Here is a 21400-nt window from a genome sequence, read left to right as displayed (position 1 = left end):
GGTGGAGTGAAGACAGGAGGAATTGGAAAAGGGAGGACCTAAGGAATGAAATTGATCAATTATCCTATGTCCCTAGATAAATATATCACAGTCCACCTTTATATATATCTATAAAACACCAATTAATTAATTAATTATTAATTTTAAAACAATTAAAAAAAAAAACAGAAGGAAGACCAGTAGGGTAGAAGAAGAGGAACAGGGGATGGAGAAAGAGAGGGAAAGAGGAAGTACAGGGGCCTGAAATAAAACGAATTACATTCCATGCATGTATGGCTATATCAAATCGAACCCAGCTTTATGTATAACTGTAACGCACCAAAAATAACTTTAAAAAACAAGACATTTTTAGAGTAAGGCACAGTGATGCGTGCATGTAATCCAAGTGACTCTGGAGACTGAGGCAGGAGAATCCTGAATTCAAAGCCAGCCTAAGCAATTTAGGGAAACTCTATTTCAAAAAAAAAAAGGGGGGGTGGACTGAAGATATGGCTCAGGGATTAAGCGCCCCTGAGTTCAATCCCTGGTACCAAACAAATAACAACAGCAACAGACATTTTAAGAAGGTATGAAAAATAAAAACATAAAGATTAATCACACTGAAGATAAAACTGTTAATATATTGTTAGTACTAGAAATGTATTTGGTCAATCTTTTTCACATGTACATGTATGTGTATCTATCTGTCTATAAATTTATATAATAAATTTGTGCAGGTATGTGTGTTTGTATAAGTTTGGGCTACATATCTAATTATATTCTGTTTTTCACTAAGCATGTCAATAAATAGTCTGTGTAAACATTTTTAACTGTGGCATTAAATGCTGGATTTGCATTCTCATTTGATTTTGTTCATTTAACATATAACCAAATTTTGCCCGTATAAATATTTGTTTGTTTAATGTTTCTTTAAAAAGATTCCAATAAAGGGAATTAGTCAGAATATAATCTTTTGTGGCTCTTTTTATACTAGTATTAAATTTCACCCAGAGAATTTATAATAAATTACCCTCTCACCTGCTGTTTACAGATGTTTCTCTCAGTGGAATTTTATCAGTTATGACTCCTGTTATTTTTATAACTGATAGTGAAAAGTTGTGCTTTGGGTAATTGTCTTAGTTTGGGTTATTTTTATTACTTTGGGATCTTGAGGCTAAAGATTTTTATTTTTATTTTCATATTTAGACTGATGAGGTCTTTACTCATTTTTTTTTGGAGGTATTTCTACAAACTGTTGTGTACCCCGTTTATCTGCATCATTGAATAACCTCATTAAACACAGATCTCCAAATTAAAAATTAACAAACAAGAAAACCGTCTCTCTTCACTTGGGAAAGACAATGCCAGTCCAAAAGGTAGGGCTTCTCCTGAGGAAGATCATGGTAGTTTCTCTTCGTCCCTTTGATGTCCACATTAAACACTTTGTTCCAGTTGCCCTTGGGATTAGCTTCCTGTGGCCCTAAAATGGAAAATATCTGAGGACAGATGCATGACCTTCCTTGAATAGTCTCTTGAAAAGTATGTACATATATGTAAGACTATGTGTGAGTTTGCATTATCAGTGGGTAACTGGATTCAATAAATTGCAAACTGACCAAATCACTTTAATTTAATGAAATGTTATGATAAAAACTAGTTTGAAACCTATCAAGTATGGAAAACTTTATAACCAAAATTTACAGAGTACCTCTGTGAAGGCTTCCCTAATCCCCACACTCAGGCATAAATTGAGTTTTCCTTTGAAACCCCTTAGCGCCTTTCATGTGCAAATGGTCACATTCCCTTGCATTATAGTCACAGGGGAGGCCTCTTATTGCCCCTAACTGATTGTGGATTCTTACAGGACAGACTACCTCTGGCTTTCCTCTCTCCACCTAGAGCACAGCATTAAAGGGCAGGTTCTCAATACATCTCCAATGAATGGGCACAACAATTTCCCTACAACTGCATTTAAGGATTTAATCTGCACTACTCCTTGACTCCTGTATAGCTAGATAGGCATTAGCTTCATACAGACCTCAATTTTAGCCTAATCGTGGTAGGCAGGAAAGGGTCTGGGCCCTTTGTGGCCACTTCATAGAAAAAGGAACCAGGACGGTGGCTCAGTGGCAGTGTGCTTGCTTAGCACATGTGAGATGCTGGGTTTGATCCTTAGCACCAATAAAAATAAATAAATAAAATAAAGGTATTGTGTCCACCTATAACTAAAAAATATATTTAAAAATCAAAGAAAGAAAGGGGAATGAGGTGGAGCCTTGTTCAAGGTCATAATAAATCAGATTTCTAAATCTTGACCTGTCTCCCCGAGGTCTCTTAGCTATTTATCAGGCACACCTGTTGGTGAGATTTGGGGGAAGGTCAGCAGAGATTTCAAAAGAGAAGCCGAGATGTCCATTCTGTTCACCTCTCAGTATGAAATCTAAGTTTTGTCAGCAAACTGAATTAAGATGAGGTGTACTTTTCAGGTTTATCACTTTAGCTTTCTTTCTTAAAAAAAAAAAAAAAATACTGCTGCTTCAAAAAATGTGTGTTTCTTATCAAGTTTTTGTTGTTGTACATATTAAGCCATAATGAGGGAGGGAGAATACAGGGGGGGAAATGATAACAAACCACAACATTTTTAAAAAGAAAAACAAAGTCCTTGGGCTCAGAGCTCAGGCTCACCCCTCTAATGCAGGGGTGAAGTGGTGGCGGGGAGGCCACCATTGCAATCTCTGTGCTTCTAAATCACTGCTTGACTGCAGGGTGTCTCAGCTTCAGAGTTTTTATTAAGTCTGTTACACGGAGTCCACTTGGAAACCAAAGACAAAAAAATAAATAAATAAATAAACATTCTGTTCCCAAGTAGAAACTTAAAAAGTAAGAAAATACTTTCTTATCTTCCACCCTGAAGGGCTCATTCTGAACTCTGGATTGCAGTTTAGTGAACAAAGCTGAAACGATTTCATCTTTATCCAACAAAAATGAAGGTAACATTTCCATATACACCCAAGCTCCGTGAATCTTACAAAGTACTGGAGGCAAAACATTGAGGAATCATATTTTGATTCTCCTCAAGGTCATGAACAATGCAGTGTTTTTGCCTCCCAGTGCGGCAAGGTTAAAAGATGTGACATTTTCACATGACTGTGAGGGGATTTTTTTTTCTCTTCCTTCCGGTGGGATTACTTCATGGAAGGAAAGCCCTGCATCCTAGCTGTTCAGTGATCTTAAATAACACACTGTGAATGGAACGGAGGGTGGGGGGCAAAGGCGGTGGGTTTGGGGAACACTGATGAATGACAATTAGTTTCTTTTTGCCTTTGGAGGGGAAGGAATGATTCACTGAAATAAATATCAAATAGATGCTTGAAAACACTGACGTATGATGTCAAATAAATTAATGAATTAATTAGTGTAGAACAACGCCTCCAGGAGAGGGGAAAAGAAACCCATACCCCTGGGTTTTTATGTCCTTTTAACATTTACACTTAATTAAATCAGTTTTTGTGTGTGTGTGTGTGTGTGTGTGTATATTCACACAGATGGCTAACGTCAACCTTCACAATTCATTCCCGCGTAAATTTACCGCACAAAAAGTAACAGTCATTTTTCAAAGTACACAAATACAGGTTACCATGGAAACCTGTTGGTGTCTTGCTGCTCTTGATTCTGTTTTCAGAGCAGAATGTTAACCACAGGACATTCCAGCTGTGACTCATTGCGAGACTACAGGCAAGTTTGCCAGCTTGGACCTAGTAAAAGCCTAGTTTCTTCTGCTTTTAGAGAGCCAGAAATCTACACTGAGTGAAAAATACTTGAATTTCTAGCTAAGTTCATTTAAAGGAAACTAGAAGAAACTAAGAAGGGAACAACTGAGATTCTTACTTTGATTATGTAGATCTAATCTGTATAATGATATTTAGAGATATTTTTTTAAAAAAAATACAGAAATGATAATTACATTTTCAAGTTGGCCATTAAATATATCTACCAAGGTGGAAATTCGTATACTATAAAATCTGTGTAGAATCTTTCTAGTTTTTCTCTTAAGGAGACTGACTACTCAAAATTTTTGTGGCTTATATACCCCTTACCCCAATCCAGGCCCCAAATATCTTAACTACTCTTAGAACACACAAAGAGGAAGGAAATCTCTTGCCTAAGCCACACTTACCAATGTCTACCCACTTTCTTTGCAGGGAGTTGATAATTTGTAAAAATATATTTCATTAGATCATTAGTGACTTTAGACTCTGGTTGCAGTATGAAATGATCCATAGGAACATTCTAAACATTAAGGACCCAAACAAGGTGGAAGATATAAATAAAACTAAAGACACAGTGTGGTCAGTCATGGGCAGAGATAGTCCAATTCTCTCAAGATGAAGGGTTTTGTTTGTAGGAACTTTAGGAATCCGTGGAAGTCAAGTTCTAAGTGAGAAAAAACTGAGACCCACCTAACATACACACCTCTACCTATTCCTTCAGGAGAAGTCAACTTTAGGAATTATAAGAACAGAAATAAAGTATCTCTTTGTTGTTGTTTATGACTTTGAAAATCTGTAACTATAGTGAATGAAAATTATAATTAATTGTCCAAATGAGCAACAGATGTATAGATTGGCTTTTTAAAAACCCATTTTAGGATCACAGTGAGTAAAAACTCAGCTTTTTTCCCCCCAGTGTTACGAATTGAAGGCAGGGCCTCATACTTGCTAGGCCAGTGCTATACCACTGAGCCACATCCCCAGCCAGCCCTTTCTATTTTAGATTGAAATCTAATTCAGACCTAAATCAGACCTCTTCTAAGTATTTTTTCTTATTTCCTAGAAGAAAATTTCTGGAAAGAAATTCTTTTTTTTTTTTTTTTCAATAATGGAAGATTAATTTTAAGAATTAGGACTGGGGGTCATAGTTCATGGTAGAATCCTTGCACACTCCAGACTGCAAAAAAGAAAAGAGAAAAAGGGGGAGGGGCCTTGCCATTCAAGACTTAAACATAGTCCACAAAGGAAGTGAATCTAAAGTTTCTTTTAGATGATTACTAAAATAGGAGAAACTTCCAGAAAAAAAATTAGCCCGTTTCCTATTAGCAGTCTTTAACAATTCCAGTGAAAGTTTTATCCTTTAGGGTTAAATACATAATTGAAAGAATTCATCTGCTGTGAGGAGGAATTTGGGGTATAGTAGTGAATCCACCATCATGGCAGGGAATATTCTAGTCAATGTAAAGAAGCTAGTTTTATTTATGAGAACTAGACTCGATGTGTTCCTAGGAGGCTTTTGAAGTCAGGTAACTGATAGAAAATTATATCTCAAACAGAAGCAGGAAAATCATTCACTTACAGGGTCCTACTAGAGTATAGTCAAACTGGTCATGAAGGGGCAGGGTTTCCAGTCTAGCTCCAAAATGTGCTTAGAACATAATCTTGTGAAAATTACTTTCTTTATGAATTTGGCATCCTCATGGTACGTACCTCATAAGGTTGTGACAAATGAGACAAACTATGTAACAGGTTTAGTATGAATGAGGCCTGCCATGTAGAATGTGCTCAAAAATGGTATTCTAACTTTTGAGCAGAGGCAAAGGGAACCAGCATTCTTTCCAAAGAAACTCCCCCAAAATAGCTTTGAGAAAAGAAATATGATGAGTATAGAGAACTGAGGCTGACTCATATAAAACACTTCACAGAAATGATCACTGGCAGGGCCGATGGGGAAGCAATGAATCAAGCGAGGAAACGGATAGCCCCGCCTTGCAGTGTGTTGCTATGACAACCTGGTTTTGTGTGGACACTGAGGCCATGCCTGACGTGCTGGATGTTCAGCCCAATGCAAATCATCCTGAGTGGGACAAAGATAAGCATGAGGAATGTGTTGGAGTTTGAGGGAGGATGGTAATCACTCCAGCAAAGAGAGTAGGAAATCAGAAGCTCTCACGGCTACCATGGTGAGGTGGGCGAGGGAGAATCAACTGGCAAGAAAAGCGACCCTACATGCTAAAGCAACAGTGTTTTTTCCTGTTGCAGCCTCCTCTCCCCTTGCTGGCCTGCCCCACCCTGCAGCTCCAGAGGGGTGGCGAATTCTTGGTGAGCCTGCTCAGATCTTCCTAACTCCACACCACAACTGTAGCAGGATCTGTGGAGCTGGTTCATGAGAATAAGGCTCAAGTGTGGTGTTGCTGAAGTTTACACACACATCTTAATAAACCCTGAACACTCACAGCTTGCTTTAGATTTTAAAAATTTTGAAATGTTCCTGGAACAACAGCAGAAAGAGTCAAAGAAGAATCACACAGCAGGGTACAGGGTTCCCACTGTGGATGAGGAGCCCCAAGCGGGGAGGGGGGGTGAATATAAAACTAAGTTGAAGAGGGTAAATTAGGCTAAGGTCCAAGAGGAAGGCAGACAGGCAAGAGTGATAGGCCCAAGAGGCTTGATGATGACCCTGGAGAGACCAAGTCCCCTCCCCTCAGCTAGACACATGTCACTCACAAGTGCCTCTCATACACAGACTTACATGCATTTTCTCCAGTCACAGAAGAAGCCACACTGCCATGTGCTGACAGGGTGGGGCAGGAAATATGAAATATCCATCTAAAATTAACAATTACTCATAATGCTGGGCTTTACATGAGAGCTTGCTCTCATGCAAAGAGACCAGCACTTAAGAGACCACATTCTGAGTTTCTCTGTGTGACTCTGAATTAGAGAGCTGTCTCAAACCCAGACCATACTGTCGCCCTTCTGTGTGATAATTATTACCCACTCTTACGTGTTTATTTCTGCTTTCTGTGCATTACTCATACTAGAAGCCACAAAGCCTGATTTTGGTCTTTTCATTTTTTAAATCAATGTCTAATCACGGGTGTAGGCAAACATTTAAATGCAAAGATGTTAATCTCATAATTATTTATAACAGCAAAAATTTAAATGATTCTAAGTGCTTGGTGGTAGGAGCTGGTGGCTCCACGGTGACAGTGGAGTTTGTAATGCTGAAAATAACATGGCAAATAAATAAGTCCACAAACTAGAAATAAGTCATTTTAGGATTGTATGTACAGAATAATTTTTGAATGTTAAAAGAAAATAAATATATGCAGAGAAACCACAGCAAATAAATAGCATCTAATAATACTAGTAGGGATATAATTAGGTTCTTTTTAATACAGCTAAGTTTTTCTGTTTTTCCAATTTCTTGCAATAACTATGTATTCCTTTGTTATTAGATAAATTTATTTTTAAAGCATTACCTTTGGGACCTATGGGCATAGTAATATAAATATGCATTGGTAATGTTTTTCCAAGCTTAGAATTTCATATCCTTTTAAGCTATCAGATACCCAGCTGGTCTACTAACAATATTATGCTGTCTACTTCCATAATCTCTTTTAACTCAGGATCATACATCAACACTAGTTCATTAAAATGTTATCATATAAGATAATCTGCTTCAGCATTTCTTTAAAATCATTTTGTCCTTCATATCTCTTTTCTATCGTAACTAGGTTTATATTATTAATTAAGCTAATTATATATTTCAAAAATAATTCCTTTAGATGTTCAGGGACTGAAGACTTCCTATCAATGTAAGTTCTGATAGCCACTAATGGCACAGTGAGTGCCTAATTCCCTCCCTCCCTAGTCGTAAGTGAAATGCTTTGAAAAAGCCAACAGTGGTCTCTTGTGTACAAATGGACACTTTGTTCCATAAACTGCAGCCTTTCCTCCACCAATTGTCCCACCCACAGAGAAACACTAACCATTTTATTATTATTATTATTATTATTATTATTATTATTATTATTATTATGCTTCCTAAAAGCCTCCCCATCTGCTGAAGATGGACTTGTTGAATACAGAACAATCTGGGTAATAGAACAACATGAAGTCCCAGAACCTTGAGCTGGAGAAACCTAAAGTCCTGTTACCCAGGCCCTTTTCCAAGTCGGCAAGAGAAGGGAAAGCCCATTAAATAAATGGTGTGGAAACTGAGAGGTAATGATGTCATTATTTTTTTTCCCCCAAAATATTCCAATTTAGAAAGTAGAAAATCGAGGTAGTTAACCAAAAGTCACAACATTGATTACCAATATTTAAAAGTCATCATTGGAACCAATGCATTCTTTCTCATACCAGGGCCTGTTTAGATGGCAGAAGGGACTCATGTGAATTTGCTGACTTTGGCCTGCCTGAGGAAGAAGGCAAAGTGACAACAAACCAGGAAGGGAGGTGTGGATAGAACAACTTCAAGTTTAGAGCATCTGATGGGATCATTACTGGTTCAAAGGTAGTTTGGAAGTTGTCAGTTTAATTATTGTTTATTCTTGTCTGAGAAAATACCAGAGCAGAAACAGAGTTTCTTTGAGTCCCAAAGCTCTCTTTTGAAGGCTAGTACCTTTGCCTCACTAACAGCACCAAATTAATGCAAACACATGAAATTTTTTCATTGCGAGGGATGCTCAGAAAAATTTAGCATTTCTTTTTGAAACACTATGGGATTTTGATCACACTGACCAAAATCTCTCAAACATCTATCTTTTTAATTATTTGTAATTAAACAGGTCACATTTTACACAGGTAACTTTGGAGCCAACGTTTTTTATAAAATGCCTCTTGCCACACTTAATGACATTACAAAGAGTAGGGCTTAATTAACTAATGGATACACTCACAAATACACTTCATTCTAAACTTCTTTTGAAGGCAGATCATTCCAGTAGAGTGCTAGACTTCTATCTGGTATTAAACTGTAAACTGAATTGTTCAGTGTATTCTTGCTACTCTTTATGTTTTAGAATTGCAGCTGTCCTCAGAATTGTAATGGCTTATCTCTGAGCTCTAAGAAAGAGGCCAGAGTCCTAGAAGCTAACTTCCTTTGACAGACAGTTCCAGGAAGCATGACTCATCTGTCCAGGAAGTGTTTAAGGCACCGTGATAATGAGCTTGAGCTGAGACACACCACTGCTCAGACACAAAGTCTCTTTTGCTTCTCTGCATTTCTCTCAACTAGCAAGTGAGATTTTAACCACTGCACTTCTCAGATTCAAACAGTACCTTCAGGGCTATTGTAGGAAAACTGAGAGGCAGGGGAAGGAGCCCAGCTTTCAATATATGGGCATGAGGCCACTTTGTGTTAATCTATGTTAATCATAGTTGGGAAGGCTGTTCTGGAAACCATAGCTTTTTCTGTACTGCAAAATGCTTCAGAGAGCAGAAAATAATTCATAGAATTATGTTCATGTTGAAATAATTGTAGATAATATTTATTGGCAGTTTCCCTGTGCTGCAAAAAGTTCTAAATTAAAATTCCTAGCAGCTCCATAACACAGGTAGTTTAGTTATCTCTATTTAGAGTTCTGGAAACTGAGATTACGTAGAGGGTTAGTAGTTCAGTTTTGCGGGGGGATGGGGTGGATACTGGGGATTTAACCCAGAGTCTCTTTACCACTCAGTCACATCCCCAGCCCTCTTTATTTTTTATTTTGAGGCAGGGTCTCACTAAGTTGCTCAGGCTAGCCTTGAATTTGCAATTATCCTGCCTCAGCCTCATGAGTGGCTAGAATTGCAGGCCTGTGTCATTGGGCAGCTTTCAATTTATTTCTTAACAGAGCCTCCAGCAAAATAAGTGGATTAAAATAAGTTTATTAAGTTTATTATTTATCATTTATCCTTTGTAAGAAGTACCGAAATGTATCAAAGAAGCAGGCTGGAGACAGAAAGCAAAAGGAAAATTAAGTGTCTTGATAAAAGAACTAGTAATTACTAATTAACTATTAATTATTATTAACTATTAATTATATCTCAGCCTGAAGAACTGAATACTCTCTGAATTTCTCTAAATTGCTATCTGAGGTGTTTCTTTAACACCTGCATCAATTGAAATAATGGCTGTGAACATTTATATAAGTGTTTGCAATGTGCCTGACTTTGTTCTGACTCTTGACATTATTAACTCAATTATTCCCATTTTAAAAATCAATCAACCAATCAATCAATCAATTTTGTACCAGGTATTGAACAGGAGGACAGGAGGGCTTAACCACTGAGCCACGTCCCAAGTCCTTTCTTTTATATTTTATTTAGAGACAGAATCTCATTGAGTTGTTTAGGGTTTCACTAAAGTTGCTGAGGCTGGCTTTAAACTCATGATCCTCCTGTCTCAGCCTCCCGAGCCACTGGAATTATAGTTGTGTGCCACTGCTCCAGGCATTCATTACCCCAGTTTTTAGAGACATGCAGAACCTAAGTAACTCATCTAAGGTCACCAACCTAGTAAGTGGTAGGCCTGGGTATACAAACAGGCATACTGGCTCCAGAATCTTCCTTCTGAAGTACTACACTATACCAAACAGATATAGGGAAGACTGAGCAAGATCCCTTCTGCTATTTTCCTTGGGTGCTGTGGCATTCTCTAGGAGTACTAAGGGATTAAATCTTTATTCTTAGCATCCCCCACCAGTCAGCAGATAGAAGAAACTGGTTTAAGCAGATCTGATTTTAGCAATGACTCCCTCCAAGAGCGGTTTCTGGTGTTGTTTTCAATACAGAACTAAAGGCTGTGGTATATCTTAGAACTTGGAAACTGAGCAATTGTTCTTGGATTCTATATGGAAGCTGTTAAGCCTTACGTGACCACCAGTAATACGTGCTGCAAACACAAACATGTGTTTATACTTCCCTTATTAGAGAGGATAATGCAAACATCTTTAAATGGATAGAAGAAATTTGCCTGTGAGCAGATCCAGAGGGAATAGAGTGAAGTCTAAGTTCTATCAAGAGATGAGTGCATGGAGTAAGGGAACCTGGAGAAGAAAGAGCCAACTGTGAACTGTGGGAGCTACTGAGCAGCTGAGTAGCCACTTCCCCTGACTGACAGGTCAGGAGGAGGGCACTTTCAAAGAGTGGAGAGGAGAGATTGTTGTAAAGATGAGAAAAAAACTTCTTGAAATGTCCAAGAAGACTTTAAATGGCCAAGTAGGATTAATAAGCTCTCTCCAGAAGCAGGGTGGGAGAAAAATAATAAATATCTCTTGGGTACAGTTCTTGCAAGGTGGGCAAGTTATCTTCTTTAATCTTTATGAGTTGGTGCAATGATTGTCCCATTTTACATGTGAGAAAACTGAGGCAGCAAGAAGCTAAATTCCTTGCCTAGGACCAAAGGTAGTGATGGGAAATCCAGCTTTGAACTCAGGTGGGCTCCAGAGCCCAGATGCTGGTGACAGAGATCTGAGCATGACCCCTGTTAGAGTCTGTAAATAAGTCAGGATGGCACCTGGCATTTTGCCAGGGAAATGTTAGAGTCTGTAAACAAGTCTGGATAGTGCCTGGCAAAATGTCAGAGGGAGTGGTCTGTGAAGTAACAAAAGCAATCCATTAAGTGTGGAGATTCCTTATTGGTTGACTGATGTATCTATTTTATGTTAATTAAGATACGCTGTGTGGAATGTATAAATATCGCTCTGGTCCTAAATAAACGGCTCCCATTCCTGCTATATCAATGTACACAAGTTGCTCGTCACCCCCCCCCCCCCCCCCCCCCCGTTATTTTGCTGCCAGCCGGCCTGCGCCAGACCCCATGCTCCATCTCTTCTTGCAAGTGTGATCCTGAACTGAGGACTGATCCTTGTCTCAGTCCCAGCTCTCCTTTGTATTAAATATGCATAACATACTGGATTATTGTGATGACAGGCAATAATATCTATGGAACTCTCTATAACAGTGGCTAGCACATGGTAGACATTTAATGAATGGAAAATAGTCTTGCAGTTTTCAAAGTAAATGTCTTAGATGTGAAGGGGAACTTTAACACCTCATGAACTTTAAAAGTTATGCTCATTTATATGAGAATAAAAATGGAATAAACTTGGAAAATATCTAGAAGAGTGTTTCCCTGAGTATGCTCTAAGGAGAGCAAATGTCTAATACATGTCAATTACTTAAAATTCAAAGGCAAATCTACTTGGAAATTTGCCTTCAGTGTTCCCCACAGAGTTTCCTTCTTGAGGGGACAACTGTCTGTCCTCATTGTTGTCCCTGCGTGCAGTTCTATGAGGCTGGGTCCTGAAGTCTTCCTTTCCTTCACTGTGTACTCCCCGTGATCATCCAATCATTCGCTCATTTCTTTCAAATTTATCTCCTACCAGCTTTCAGTTTCATCAATTTTCTTCCATGCAAAGGAATGACCACATCTATTTCACCTGATCTGAAGTAGTCTCTTTACTCGATTTGCACAGATATTTTACTTCTCTCCAATTTATTCTGGTAGCCAGAGTTTTGTTTTATAAAAGTCCCAATCTGTTGATTTACATATTGCCATACTAGTGTCTGCTGTATTCTGCTGCCTCTCCTATCCTCTACTATCCCCCCTCCTCCCCTCCCCTCCCCTCTTCTCTCTCTACCCCCTCTACTGTAATTCATTTCTCCCCCTTGTATTTTTCCCCCTTTCCCCTCACTTCCTCTTGTATGTAATTTTGTATACCCCTGAGGGTCTCCTGCTATTTCTCTGCTCACAACCTTGAAACACCTCCGGCTGCTCTTTGGGAAGTCACTGTTGACTTCAACCTGCCCACAGCCTCTGTCTGTCCAGGGCCCTGACCCCTTGTTAGCCTGTCTTCTTTCAGGTCCTCAAACACAACTTTCTACAGTGACTCTTCCATGCTTCTTTCGGTCTCAGGTCTTCAGACCGCCCTTTATCTCTCCCCCACAACACTTAACAGAGCCTGTGGTAAATTTTTATTGTGTGATAGATTGATAATTGTGTTTGTTCCATGATGACAATGAACACTGATGATGAAGTTATATTTCCGAAGTGTAGGTGTCTTAAAATGTATTCTACTGGCTGATGGAATGAATGAATGAACAATGGATATTTAGGACAGGGAAGCTTGAATAAGTCCCACAGCCAACACAGCTACCAGCACACAGCAAACCCTATTTAATTGTGTTTAATTTGGCATTTCTCAAACACATTGGAACATTTATGAAACATCTACCTACATTTGTGGTAGAGACAGCTATGTGGTTCCCCCAAATTGACTTTTCCTTTCCTCTGAATTCATGAATCACCACGTGGAAGTCTAGCAACACCAACATTCGATTCTGATGTGATTTGAAATAAACCTGTGTTGCATTAAGCATCAGTTCTCCCTAATAAGAGCTAGTATTCCCATAACTAATTACAATATCACATGGGCCAGATGTTTCACAGTAGAGGTGTAGAAAATGTTGCCAAGACTACAAACATAGAAGGACACTGGCATTGAACTGAAAGACACAGGGACAGGGGTGATGTTCTTTGTCCATTCTTTCATTGGAAATGCATTATTTTGCAACTGAGAAAAAAAGAGACGGGAGTGAAATAAATAATGATATAAACATCTGGCGAGAAAGATGACATCAGCAAGAATTTGGCAAGAGATAAAATACATCTTACAAAGATTAGAGGAAAATGCATTTGACAGAAGTCCCTGACATCATCAAGAGGACTTGAACGCTGTCACAAGGGAAAAAGGGGAAGGAACAATAAGGTGTGGAGGGATGGGATGGAAGATGATAGTGGCGAGGATGCCAAATAAAGAAAGAGAGGAGAAAGTGCAGGAATAGAACACAAAAATTGTACAGTCCATCTGACAATGTTTACATGATGAGATAAATAAAATAATGCAGTATCACCAGGACTAGGGTAAGCCATAGCAATGGGAAAGTCAGATCTATTTGAAAAGAAATACTTAATTATGCACAAAATAATATGTTAAGAAGATACCTAATTAAAAATATATAAAGAGAACTTTAAAATGGGAGAGAGCTTTAAAGTGAAGGTAAAATAGACTAACCGTGGAAGTGGCCTCAAGTGCTTGCCTGAAGGATTGTGGGAGGCCTGCTCCCCTGGAATCTCCAGGGGCTGGGATCAAGCCTGGAGTGGGCTCTGGGAACATGTTTTTCTAACAAGATTCTCAAGTGATATTGGAATGTGGCCAGATTTAGTAGCTAGTAAAAGGGACATTACCCTCCACCATCAGCAACCTCCGCAGTAGAGACTACAGTCTTCTAGAAAGGAAATATATTGGCACTGTTGTGGCAAAAAAATAAAAAAAAAAAAGACATATAAGGATGAATTCTGTATGTTATTCTCTCTCTGAAAGCAAAGAAAATAGTGAAGAGAGATGGTGCTCTGGACTAATTCCGGCTAGCAAAGTATTGATTGATAATGTGGAAGTGACCAAAGTATTGGGAATGTCATGGTTTGGATCTGGAATGTTCTTTAAAAACTTGTGTTGAAAACATGGTTCTCAATACCGCAAGGGTCAGCAGTGGGGCTTTGAGGAAGTGACTGGGTTGTGAGAACTCTGACGTCATCAGTGGATTAATCCATTTTGTGGGTTAATAATTTGAACGGACTACTGTATGGTAACTGAAGATAGGTGGGGGAGGACTAGAGGAAGTAGGTCATTGCGGGTGGGGCTTTGGGGACTATATTTTGTCCCTGGCTTCCTCCCCCCACTCTTTCTGCTTCCTGGCTAATGAGCTGAGCAGCTTTCATCCACATGCCCATGTGCCATGACAATGTGCCTCTCCTTTGGCTCAGAGCAATGGGTTCAGCTGATCATGAACTCAACCTCTGAAACTCTGAGTGCAAAATAAACTTTTCTAAGTTGTTTTGTCAGGTATTTTGGTCACAGAGATGAAAAGCTGACCACACATGTAGCAAGTGATCAATTGGCCTTAGAACCTCTGATGGCTGAACACATCAGTCATGGGTTGAAGGTTTTGGCAATTCAGACTTAAAAATGAAATAGGAGATTATGGGTCAAAAAAGGAAATAAAATGAAAAAGGAACATAAGAGAAAAAGAAGAATCAAAAGAAATGACAGATATTAAAAAATTAAATTCTGACAACAAAGTGAGAAGTAACTTTTAGGGAAGCAATAAAATGGAAAATAGCTGAATATGTTAATCTAAGAAACTTTCTGCCCATTGTATAAGCACAGATACAAATTGGCTGAGTTCTGGGAAACAGTGCATTTAGAAAAAAAGATTTTTTTGTATTGCTTTTTTACTGGGGATTGAATCCAGAAGCACTTTACCTCTTGGCTACATCCCCAGCCCTTTTTATTTTTTTTTTAATTTTGAGACAAAGTCTTGCTAAGTTGCTGAGGGTCTCGCTAAATTGCTGAGGCTGGCCTCAAACTTGGGATCCTCCTGCCTCAGCCTCCTGAGTTTCTGGGATTACAGGCATGTGCCACTGATCCTGGCAAGAGTCTATTTTTTAAAGCTATGATTAAGATGAAATCATAATGATGTACATTGGACCCATGCTTGCAGAAAACAGTATAACATGATGAAGAGGAGGGAGAAACATGCCTGGTTTGCTTTTGAAACTGGAATTTCAGTTTTCAGGATAAAATGGTCAATTCCTTTAAGTGCATTTTCCCAGGCTCCCTTGCATGGCATGTTGCACTACTAAAAGGTACAGCCATTACGGAACTAATTTTGTCATCTGGTGAATTCCTGGGTGTTTAAAAAATCGTTTCCACATGCCAGCAGGAACTATGGCCCTGCTCAAAAGCGTTCTGCCTCAGCCTACAGACAATCTGTAAGCAAAGCAGGCAGAGGGTACAACCTCACTGCTCCTAGCCAGAGCTGGTCACACTGCCTGGAGGTTCACAGGCCAGATCCCCAGCTTTGCTTCCAAAAAGAGGAACCACCTGAGCTGGGAATTTGTCACTAAGGGAAAATTCTGTTGGTTGTAACTGCCTGAGATACTTGGTCAGGTGACATCGTGACATGGCTGTAGTGGCCACGTTGAAGCTAGAATCATGTAGCTGTGGAACTGAGAGGAAGTCTTTAAGAGATGGAAACAGTCAGAAAGAAGCAACAGAGTCTTAAGAAACGAGAAAGAATAGAGTTCACCTAGCTGCCTCCGTCTGGGCCTTTCCTGGCTTCTCAGCACCTCCTGTGTGTCCCAAGGTCTTTTACTATCCTCACAATCAATCCCTCCACAGACACGAAGCCTTTCCACATGGCTCAATTTGAGTGTAGAGCAGAAACCAGAACAGTGAAAGCTAGGAGAGCTGCCAAAAATCTATAGGGAAAATGTTCTATCTTCCAAACTGTGAAAAAGATTAGTTCTGGAATCTCCCAGTTGAGGAGGATTGCCATTGATTTTTTGGAAAAAAAAAATGCTAAATCAGATGCTAAAAATAATTTGCTGGCATGTACAAAGAAAAAGGTCATTATGGTACATGGCCTCTTCTAGGAAGAAGTCACGCTGAAACGGCATCTGCTTCTCCTCGTGAGAATGTCAGTGGAGAGGTGGTTCTGAGAGGTTCACGGACAGTCCCTTGTGAACCCTGTGACTGTGTCAGAAAGGTGTGAAAGAGAGTCCATGGGATGCGAGGTGCTGTGGACAAGAGAGCCTGCCTAAGCCACAGTACCTGGCATACAGCCTGATTCTGCCACTTACAATCTTTGTAACTATGGATGACCTGTATCTCCCTCACTTTTTTCACCTGTCATATGTGGCTGATATTTCCTACATTAGAGCACTGCTATGAGAATTACCTAGCAAATAATATATGTTCACGAAATATTAGCTATGATTACTGACTTATTTAAGTACTGACTATTCCAAAGATATTTAATAAATTGATCCCCTTTAGCCCAAAAGAATCTGTGACTTCAGAGTGTTTCAGAAAGGTGCCATCTGGCATGACAATTTTATCAATTATTTCTGGAGAAATAATAGGACAATGGCCAATGAGTCTTTAGGCAAATAAATAATGTTCTAAAAGAGCAATGAATGAGGATCATGAGGTGATAGAATTCTCAGAAAAGCAAGAACAACCTACTAGGAATAATATCCTTTTAGATTTTTTAACTACATAAGGCCATACTGATTCCCACAAAGAGACCTGCAGATTCTGGGTCTTGACATAGGTAAGCATCGTAACTTGGTTAACAATAAACTCCATTTAAACTTCAACCTGTTGTTGAAGGATTTGAATCAGGTAACAGAGTCCCAAACTTCTTGGCCATGAGCAGGTCAGTGGGAGTGTGACATCCAATTCTGGGGGCCACATTTGGGGAGAGAGTGACTTAAAGAGAACATGCAGAGGAACATGTTCCATGAAAGCTTGGCACATGTGGACCAGTCAGAGATAGGAACGGTGAGCCCTGAAGAGAGAGACCACAGCTTACTCCACTCTTGTCTGTTCCAGAAGATTCAGTCTATGCTCAACTCCTTCCGGCCTCTTCACAATGTGATCTGCCTCCTGCCACCCCCCAAAGACTGCTCTGCCCAGTCACACAAATCCCCAAGAGACACTTCCCAATCCTGACCTCTCTTTACTGCGCTAGAGCATCTCACTACCTTGATTGCTGTCCCATTCCGTTATCCTCCCTTCTCTTGGCTTCCATACCACAGTAACCTCTTAGATTTCCTCTTCTCATCCCACACTGCTGTTTGTTGTCCCGACACCTACCCTGGGTTTTCATCTATCTTTGTGCCATTTTTCTCCCAAATCCATCACTTCCATTTACACACTCAGTCACTATTAGAAACCTCCTCTTCCATGTGGAAACTCAGGTTCAGACGCAAATGAAAAAGTGAAATACGTAAAATTCGAACAGAATCCTTTAAGGTTGACTTCTAATTGCAATGAGCAATTCAGTTTTGCTCTTTTAAGCAACTGACCCTTTCTATCACTGAATATTTTATTTCCAAATCTGTCCAGAAGACAAAACAATGAGAAATGGGTTTGGTACCCAGTGGGATCCTTAACAACCCACACCTCTCAGCAAAGTTGGGCATAGTGTTTGACCAGCCACCTAATCAAGTCTTTTTATAGTTTCAGTATTAATTCAAAATAACTGAATTCTGGCTGTAGTAACTTCACTCAATTGGCACTTGGCTAAGTCACTTGAAAAAAAAAAACTTTAACTACAAGTTATTAAAATAATGGGAGCTAGATTTTTGTGCTTGGGATTTTTCTCTGCTTAAATGGCTATTTGTGCTTTAAAAATTTCCATCCTAGGCCAGCCATTGTAGCTATTGCTCTGGTCTTGCCCCTTGGCTTATAGAGATGGAAAAAAGATCTTCTGCCTCTCTCTGGCAAGAATATCGTTCTTTGGAAAGCTTTTCTGAACTTCTGGTTCTCATTCTGTGTTTCTGCTGCTTTCACCATCAGTGTTGCACAACAGAAATGGCTTGTAATACCACAGACACATCATCGACAGGGGCCTCTAACTGCTCTGTAATGTTGGAACAAGTATTTGTTTTTTTATTTGAGTCTTCCAACACCTCCAAAAATTACCTGATGAGCTTTTCTTTTGACTATTTTTCATCATTAATAAAATCTATCATTAAGTGAGTCCAGAGAAGTGGAGTCCAGTTCCTGGAAAAAATGAATCTCATTTCCTCCCCACTCTCTGTGCCAACATCTCCTGTAAAGCCGAGTCCAAAAACCTTTGTCTTCTCTCTAGCTCTCCCCATATACATCATCAAATCACCACGAGGGTAACTATTATGTTGTTATACCTGCAATGCACTGCAAGGTGATGTGTTTTATTTTGGCTTATGCTCAAAGTTGTAGGATTTTGAAATGAACATGTAGGGATTTCCAGAAAAGCCAGTCTGGAATTCAATTCTTTCTCATTAATTATCGCTGTCATTAGATGGGTACTAAATGTGACTGTGATATTCAATTTAATCAGTACCACTGGAATTCCTCTAATGTCCCAATGTATAAGTGCTCAGGTTACAGTTGGAAGGAGACAGTGCAGCCTTTCATGAAGTCTACAAGTCAGTTGGGCATGAGAATAGTCACAACTGGTAAAAATAGATATGATCAGTTGCAATGCTTATGGTATAAACAAGGGGCTTTGAAGGTAACTTGTCACCATGTGAAGAAAATGACAACTGCTCCAGGTAAGCACATTGTGAGGTCTATCTTACTCTAGATCAAGAAAGGTGGATTTTAAAACCATTGCCAAGTTCATGCTTTTAAGTTTGTTCCATGCCATTTCATATTTTCATAGAAGACTGATTGGTAAATATAACTTTTAATGGGTAAATACTAAGCCTACTATTTCTATAATACTCTACTTTTATGAATATAAATAAGATTTTTTTAATCAAAAAAATTACTCCTGGCTGGGCACAGTGGTGCATGCCTATAATACCAGCAGCTCAGGAGGCTGAGGCAGGAGGATCACAAATTTAAAGCCAGCCTCAGCAAAAGTAAGGCTCTAAGCAACTCAGTGAGACCTTGTCTCTAAATACAATACAAAATAAGGCTGGGGATGTGGCTCAGTAGCAAAGTGTCCCTCAGTTCAATACCCAGTAAATGACCATCCCCCAAAAAAATTACCCCTGAAAAGCAAGAAAAAAAGAAAAGAAAGAAATCTCATTATATTTAGGCCCTCAGTTTCTTAAGTTAGTGGTGTTTCTCTTTGTTTCAATAAGCAAAAGAACTATTTGGGAAAAAAAATTAACTGCAAACAACTGCAACCATTCTAGAATTTTAATAAGATTGGACAGAAATTTTTTTACAAAGATAGAGTATTTTTTCCCCATGGGAATATGGCCTAAGAATTACGAGTACTAGATGTTGAAAGTGTTGGCAACTAAGAATTCTAAAAATCACTGATCACCTTGAACTTGAATCACAGAACTACATTGAATCACTGTGGTGTGGAAAGGTGGGAAAGACGAAAACAACATGAAATTTAATAGTATTACATATTTCTTACATGAAAATAAAGATATATTTGATGACTCAAAAAGTGATTTTATTAATGATGAAAAATAGTTGTTAAAATATATGTAAATCACTTGAATGAAATTGTTTTATTAAGTGTGAAAATAGAAACCAATATGTCTAAATTAATACGTTTCTATAACATGAAGTTTTATACATGAATGAATAACTATAATAGTGAAGTAAGTAAAATAGGTAGTTGCCTAACTTTTCAACTATAACCTTAAAAGCTACATATGCAGTTAGAAAAAAAAAAGCTTTAATAAATAAAGTCTCTCCTTAACAATAGCAGATTACCTCATATTTTAGGTTGCCTAACACTCAAACAACTTCTATTGCATAGCATTGCATAGACAGAGTTGAATAAATGTTACTGGCAATCATTTTTATAAAAATAGAAACTTTGATGTAACAAAAAGAAAATAAACTGAAAGGAACCTAAATTTTAAAATAAAAATAAGAATCAAAATCATGATACTTTGTTCCTACCAATTAGGCATTAAATAAGTCCAACATAATCCAACATATTTCTTGTCTCTTATTTCTGGAGAACAGACATAGAAACAACCACCAAAATGTACTGTGCAACTTAAATAATGAGATCAATTAGTCCAAAAAATTACACTGAAGCCTAAAACATATGTATTTCTTTGCATACATAATGTAATAGATTAATGTTAAGATTAGGTAGTGAACAGACATGAAATATGCCTATTCAAATAACATGGGTGGTTTACGATGTTCAGGCAGAGTTAGGAGTTTGATCCTAAAATGCATGATGACTCCTAAGTGGCTGTTCTACTTTGATTTGAAAGTGCACTGATTTATTGAGTTTCAGAATACATACCTCTAAATAATCTGTGGAGCAGTCTGTATGATCTTCCAACTCAAATGCTAAAAACGTATAGTTCACTGTGTTGCCCCTTGTTGCTTGGATGGTCCAGTTGCAACGCTGATTTTCAGAGTAAGGATGTGGGTAATTTATGCTCTCCAAGATGCCATAGGTCTGATTAACTATCACCACGTTCTCACATGCTGAAAATAAAATAAGCATGATAGTTAAAACCACTATCACCTTTTTCATAATTGTGCCAAGATGTGTGTGAGATGTTTTTTAGCAGGGCTAAAAACCCTATATACATACATAAACTAGGCTAAAAACACTATATACGTACATAAATATTTGGTACAGCATTTTTATAGTGACAGTGCCTCTATTTTGAACAAATGGGCAATGACGCTTCAGTGACTCAACCTTTAAAGTGTCATGGAAATGGAATATTCATGTTAAAATAGGCACAACATTGGATGATAGCAGAATAACCTGGCTACTCAGAGAGCAATATGCTCTGTTTGTTTAGAGAAGTGAATTAAATTGTTCTTCAGTTTTTCTCACTTTAACAATCAGAAGAGGTAAAAATTTTAATTTTTAAATTCAACGAGTTTGAAAATACCAAGTCCTAGTCGGGTGCAGTGGCACATGCCTGTAATCCCAGCAGCTCAGGAGACTGAGCCAGGAGGACCACAAGTTCAAAGCCACCCTCAGCAACTAATGAGACCCGGTCTCTAAATAAAATACAAAATAGGACCAAGGATGTAGCTCAGTGGACGAGTACCCCTGAATTCAATCCCCAGTACCCTCCGCTGCAAAAAAAGAAA

At 38.6% G+C, this 21400-nt stretch overlaps 1 protein-coding gene across 1 annotated transcript in view; it reads right to left on the bottom strand.

Annotated features, from left to right (window-relative positions):
• The window catches only part of Cubn (cubilin), a 274311-nt gene that overhangs the window by 171566 nt on the left and 81345 nt on the right, over nt 1-21400 (bottom strand). Inside the window, exon 27 of the mRNA XM_076831399.1 lies at nt 20589-20776. Within this exon, the coding sequence (XP_076687514.1) occupies nt 20589-20776 (188 nt within the window). The remainder of the gene's footprint in view (nt 1-20588; nt 20777-21400) is intronic.

The sequence above is a fragment of the Callospermophilus lateralis genome, chromosome 13 (assembly GCF_048772815.1).
Source record: "Callospermophilus lateralis isolate mCalLat2 chromosome 13, mCalLat2.hap1, whole genome shotgun sequence".
Classification (NCBI taxonomy): Eukaryota; Metazoa; Chordata; class Mammalia; order Rodentia; family Sciuridae; genus Callospermophilus; species Callospermophilus lateralis.
The sequence above is the reverse complement of the archived record's forward strand: the minus strand, read 5'-3'. Positions and strand labels throughout refer to the sequence as shown.